This window comes from Diadema setosum, chromosome 16 (assembly GCF_964275005.1).
Source record: "Diadema setosum chromosome 16, eeDiaSeto1, whole genome shotgun sequence".
In the NCBI taxonomy this organism is placed as follows: Eukaryota; Metazoa; Echinodermata; class Echinoidea; order Diadematoida; family Diadematidae; genus Diadema; species Diadema setosum.
The window spans coordinates 15,556,119-15,562,721 of record NC_092700.1 but is presented as its reverse complement, the minus strand read 5'-3'; the positions used below and the strand labels follow the sequence as shown (position 1 = coordinate 15,562,721).

Below are 6,603 nucleotides of genomic sequence, written 5' to 3'. Positions count from 1 at the left end.
ACAATCATGACAACATTATAGCGTGTTTTTCGTTCCCCACTATAATCTCCTTCAAACAGTGAGTATCCGGAAATGGCAGGCGGATATATAGTCCCATCGGGTTAGATCTGAACCAGAATGGTGTCACTTCCTGTAGAAACCATTCTGTTTGAGAGTAATGTGTCTTGTTTTAGAACGCGTTTACGTGTCATAAGGTGAATGATATAATATTGTACACCAGTCATGTGTTTGTGTGTCGAATTTTTATGACAGCGTTTTGATTAAGTACCATACAGGATGTGTTTACCTTTCAGAACTTGCTAGAACTTGATAGAACGTGATATTATGGTGTATAGATTATCATGAATATAAGTGTGGAAGCATGCTGTTTAGACTCAAATGAAATACGAATAGTGTAGTGAACACCTTGAACAGGGTAGAAATATAGTATGGAAGTACCTTCATGTACGATTCAAGAACATCAAGAAAACATTATTATATTACTATAGGCTTTATCAGTTCACCTTGTCCAAATGTTGAAGAATTAAACATTTCTATTGATCAAAGATTGTACACTGTATCTCATAAGTTATGCAACTGCGTGTTAGTGAGAAGCCACAAATAGAAGCAAAGGTGACTTTCATAGTGTTCACTTTTTATTCAGCTCAAGATTTCGAAAGTAACGCTCCGTTAAGAGGGTACATCCGACGTATTGATACCATATAAAAGGTGGTATCGCACGTCATAATTTGTTTCACTTAATAATGTGTTGATTTATGGACGGCAGGCTCAGTTAATAGACTAGGATTGTAGCAAAATTCTCGTGCGCTATCTCACTGACAGAGCGATGTGTTTAGTGGTAAACAAGTGCATATCTTGTATCAGAAAAAAAAATCAACAGAGATGCTGGTAAATAATGATAATTAAAAACAAAAACAAAAACCATGAGAGTAGCTGGTATTTCACTGGGCTTTTTCTGATGACATTTACACACATCATTGAATGCTCGATACAAAGAGCATAATCTCATCTAGCGGTTCCTGGACAATTGCCTTCGTTACCCCAGACCCGCCATCCCCTGACCCTAACCTAAATTGTAACCCTAACCCTAACCCAAATCCTAATCTTGAACCTATAAACATCCACAAACCAGTATTTAGCCGGGGGGGGGGGGGGGGGAGACAATTTCTCAGAAATTCTTTAACAGGTAAAGTGCATTGTATCAGATGGTCTTACACACACACATGCACACACACACACACACACACACAAATATGATGTACATGCTGTCAATCTATACACAAGCATTCTTATTGTCAGTATTTCAGAATACAACCCGTATTACCCCATATGCAGTCAAATTTTCGGTGAGAAATAACAGTTTCTTCTTCCCTGGAAGATCTTCTAGAATCTGTGGATCTCTTAGAACCAGTTGGCATCGAATAATACGTTTGTAAAGTAGCTAGAGACGTCAAAATTTAAAGGAGTCCAACTCTTCTACCTTTAAACTACTGCTCTGATGACATTCTGTCATTATTTTTTCTAGAATCTGTTTCTTGTACGTGAATGCAATTTAGAAAATAAAAGACCCTTGATGGTTCAATCATACACGAAGCATCATGAAATGTTTATTCCCAATCTGATCTATATGAATGCATGAATGCAAATGACTATAGTGAAGCACGTCAGCGAAAGTTTATGGAAATTCCAATATGACTTTTTTTTTCTTCAGTTAATTGTTATGTGAATTATGTATACCTATATCTTGTTAAGTCTATATCTTTTTTTATAGGTATTCTATAACATATTTCATGCAACAACCGCAACAAATCAAGAGCAAAAAGCACAAAGGTAATTGATCATATTTCAATTTCTTTGCAGAAAAAATACACACTCTCTCACGTTGTTGCCTAGAAATATATTAAAAAAAGTTAAGACATTATTCTTCATGCCTTCAGAAGTAACAGACTCGAGTGAATTTTGTTGCTGGCCTGGAAATCTGAAAAATTGTGTTATTCTTTTTGTAGTTTCCTGATATCCTTGTAACAGCACATTTATTGTTTCTTCAAACTTCAACTGTTATCTTTCAGAATGTTTTCAAAATTCACTGAATCCATATTGTATTTATGTGTTTCGGGAAATTTTCCCTTAAAAAATTCTGAATGTAATTGTCATTTTCTTACAGTTGTCTTCCTTTTTGTTCTACAAATCTGTTCAATATTCTTGTGTGATTTGTGTGCGTGCGTATGTAAATATTATTTTGTTTGTTATATGGAGGATTTGGGATGAAACTTGTTCTAAAAAATGAATAAAAAATAATGAGAATCTACAAAAGTTTTGTTGTCTTATGTCACGCGATATGATAAATAAAATGATCAATAAAATCATGAATCTTACTTGGGCAACATAATCATCGTGCACTGCCTGGATTCTATATTAGAAAGAGAAATCTATCTCCAGATCAGGCTCAAAAGGAAAATCCTTTATCATCCATCGGTCTCTAACTGGTCACGTGATGTCAGAGTAAGTTGTCCTATAAAGATCGCAATTCAACCTTTCAGCTCTTTTCTTCGTTGTCATGGTTGTGTTAGCAAAACACATAGATCCAGCGGATATATTTTAAAACAGTCTTAAACAGTGAAGCAACAAACACTTTAGTAATATTTATGTGTTCTTTTCTTTTTATTCACATGAACACAAAAACAAGTAATCAGCAAACTGCATTTACAGCAAGGTATTACATTAATGCTCTATTGGGAAAATATTTACATCTTCATTCTGTTAAAAAAGAACAAATCTGGATGAAGTTTTCTATACTCGAGATTTCGTGTTTATCTATCGGACCAACTCCATGTTCGTGACGCGTGCAGTGGATCCAGATATCTGACATATCTGAGACAAAAATAACAGTGCCAGGACAAAGAACAAATATAACGACAGAATAAGTCATCTCTTTCTCACCATCTTTCACGTCTATCTGGATGAAGAGTGATGGATAGGTGGAGAGAAGGAGAGAGAGAGAGAGAGAGAGAGAGAGATCTGAGGTTCTCAATGATGAAACCAGTCAATCACGGAAGTACTATAAATAATGGCTAGCTTAGGCTAACTTTTTCTATCTATAGCATGTAAAAAGTAATAAATCAAACTAAAGGAACTGCGTAAAATGATTGTAAATTGTGTTTCAGTTTCATCTATTTATTCGTGTTGCTTTCCTTAATTCAAGTTGGGTTTCTCGAGTACAGCTAAGTGTAAAGGATTCTTTTTCAACTTGTCAATAAGCTTGCAAGTCTAATTGTGAGAAACGCAGTCATGCACTTTACAATGCAAAAAAAAAAAGGGTAATATAATCATTCTGTTTCTTTATCGACCTCAGTCTTGCAATACCTAGACTTGAGGTTGGTATTCTTCGTTTCCTTGTATCTTCGTCACTCTTTGCTCACATGAATTCTCACGTTGCGGGACTCTGCTGTAACTGGTGTTTTCCCAGTGTTAACCCGTGTCCCTTAGCCAGTTTACAAATTTAGAATCATTGCAAAGGAATGGGACAGACGAGATATTACAGACGCATGCAGTGTTGAGTTCTTGATTAGCATTAGCGGATATTGCTATTTGTCTCCATTGACAGAGCCAAGAGCTAGGAGGGTTTACTCGAATTAAAACTTGGGTAATGTTATCCCTCTACACGTGGCAACTATTTATGTGCTAGCTCCCCTACGGGTGGATCTGAAAGCCTACATACTGAACATTCCTTATTGCAAAGTGACCACAATTGTATATAAACATGTCGTTGTGTTAATTAGGTAGATTGCTGAACTCATAGGAGAAAGATTTAAAAAAAAGTGTTACCGCCTTCGCATTGAATGTCACGATTCAGTGGCAATAGAAGTTGTTAAAGGAAATTATAGATTGAATTGGACATTGTATCATTGTTTAGAGACAGGGGTTAACACTTATAAGGTTTAACGTATAACGTGTATAAAGGTTTTGTTGTGGAGAACTTCGTCACTGCCTGCCGACATTGATGACGTTGTGGTGCTCTATTGTCACTGGTGTTTCCCTTTACGTACGCCTTACGTATAAAGGTTTCGTTGTGGAGGATCGTCCTCTCATTGCACGCTACTTTCATTTTCAGAAAAGAAAAATCACCTTGAATGAAAATGTCGTGGGAGATGAAACCACTTCAAGCTAGAGGCTGCTGGTTTCATACTACTCAAAACCTCTGAATCGTAAGGAGTTGTGTTCAAGAGGAAATCTTGAAAGGCAACCACATGCTTCATTATTATTCATCAATTCATGATTGACTTTTTTTAATCGAATTTAATTCAGTCAAGCCTAGTGCTGTCTGGAAGAGGCCCCTCACTATTCTAAAGAATGTCAAGGTGTTATTTGATTTTATCATTCAATATCTATGAATATTTTTCGTCCATTAAGATTCCTCATTTTGAGTCCACTCTTCGATTGCATTGAAGTTCCGCAGTTTCAAATCTCTGAAAATGTCATTTCGAAGCCAGAACCCGCCCCATCGTCAGGGGAGGAGTGGACATGAGCGACATGCCTGCTTGCAAGTTATCGTTCTCGTCCGTGAACGGTGTCGCTCCCAGAGACTCCCCGCCCATGAGGTCGAGGTTGGAGCCCCGCGACCCGCTGCTGCACGCACTCCCCAAGCTGGAGATGGAGTTCACGGAGGCGGCGCCCGGCGTGGAAGGGGCGGTGGGCGAGGCGTCAATGCCCAAGAATCCCGGGTGCATCGGCTGGCCCCCGTTGGAATGCGGGCACTCCAGGCTTGTTCGATGGTGCTCCCGGGCAGCGGCTGTGGCGAACGTCTGGTTGCAGAGGTCACACATGTATGGCTTGTCACCTAAAATACAATGATACATCAAGAAACAAAAATCCAATATTTGGTGTCTATTCTGATGGTGAAAGGGAAACAAACAAAAGATAGTTGAGATATTTTGTGATAGAAAATAAGAATATAATATATTATTAGAGTCATAGATATTAAATAACATAACACACACAACACATCCATATTCATAAATGAATAGTATATATCCGAATATATATATATATCATATTCACTATATATCCATAATTACTATACTTCCAGGGGAGACAGGAAGGTCAATTTATTCAGTCTTGATTATAATCTATGATACTATCTTACTACAGACAGAAATAGGCAGGTTAAAAAGAACAAAAGGATCCCGAAAAACAACTCCAACGGAGTGAAAAGTTCATAGAGATTTCAGAATCTCGATGAAAACGGGTTAACAAAAATACCTGGAGAAAATATAATCTGGGAGATAGAGAAGCAGTTGATAGGAGAAACGATTGGATTGAGGACGAATATTGCGTTTAGAGACACACGTCGATCAGGGTTTGATTGGTATCATCGCATTAACGTCGAGATTGAAATTTCTGTTTCTGTATAATTTATACACACCTGCATGGATGCTCATGTGAAACTTGAGCTCGTAGGACTGGGCGAACGTTTTCCCGCAGAACTGGCACACGGCCGGCTTGTCCTTCGTGTGCGTACGCCGGACGTGGCTGTCGTGCGCCGCGTGCGAGGCGAACGCCTTGCCGCAGTGGCGGCACTTGAACGGCTTCTCCCCACTGTGCTGACGAAGATGCGTCCGCAGAATGCTCGACGCCGTGAACGCCTTTCCGCAGTAAACACACTTGTACGGACGCTCGCCGGAATGAACGCGGAGGTGCTTGTTCAGACTCGATGACTGAGTGAGAAAAAAGGAGGGGTAGATGGGAAAAAGATGAAATTAACCTCCGCCAGATCCTTTATCACGAGTTCTGCAAATCATCATGCTAGTCATACGCATTTGTACATTTGCAAGTTTTTCACAACGCGTGAAGTTTTTTTGGTGAATGCGGGAAAGTCTCGTTTTAATTAGTAGGCCTACTGTCTGGCACTCGTCTAAGCTAGTGTTGGTCGTAGTAGATTCTGTTCTGTCATATAGAGAGCTTTCGTAAAATTCATGTAATGTCTGGTCGTCCTAATGAATGATAAGAATTATTGTTTAAATTTAGCAATTGTTGGCTAGTAATGTGGGTAACGTGAATAAAACAAAGAAACATAAAGGTCAACAGTTACAACATTGTACTTGATGTCAGCCTATTTCATCTTCTTGTAAAAATGATAACTTCAACCTGAACTTCATCCAATTGTTGTTATACCGTCTGTCGCAAAATGACAGTCGACCGGAATAACAACACATAAAACCGCGATTTCCTTTCTAATAAACCTCACTCGCTCGTGCCCTGTATAATTCGATCAGCCTTTACAAAACCTTGAAACGACAATGAAAAACACCTTGTCAGTTATACAGATACAAACGGACATGCAAAAAGCTGAGGATTTGGTATGGTCTTAGATAGTTACCATGCTCTAATAGTCAGTCATAGTTATGATGAGATAGTGTTCACAGAGGCATAGTAACGACTAACAAACATGCTTGCGAACCTACATCAGTGATATCGAGGAAGAGCAGAATTATTACTGAATTTATTCAAGTCGATTATGATTTAATCTTATCCAACAAAAAGGTCCTGTATTTTTAATGGTTGCCTTTGCTATAGTGTTGTAAAGGCACTATCTGTCATTGTGCA

The 6,603-nt window shown here is 38.4% G+C and overlaps 1 protein-coding gene across 1 annotated transcript in view; it reads right to left on the bottom strand.

Annotated features, from left to right (window-relative positions):
* Positions 1-4,475: 4,475 nt before the first annotated feature.
* The window catches only part of LOC140239608 (uncharacterized), a 42,568-nt gene continuing 40,440 nt past the window's right edge, over positions 4,476-6,603 (bottom strand). Inside the window, exons 8-9 of the mRNA XM_072319440.1 lie at positions 5,423-5,714; positions 4,476-4,837 (exon numbers count right to left, since the gene is read on the bottom strand). Of these exons, the coding sequence (XP_072175541.1) occupies positions 4,476-4,837; positions 5,423-5,714 (654 nt within the window). The remainder of the gene's footprint in view (positions 4,838-5,422; positions 5,715-6,603) is intronic.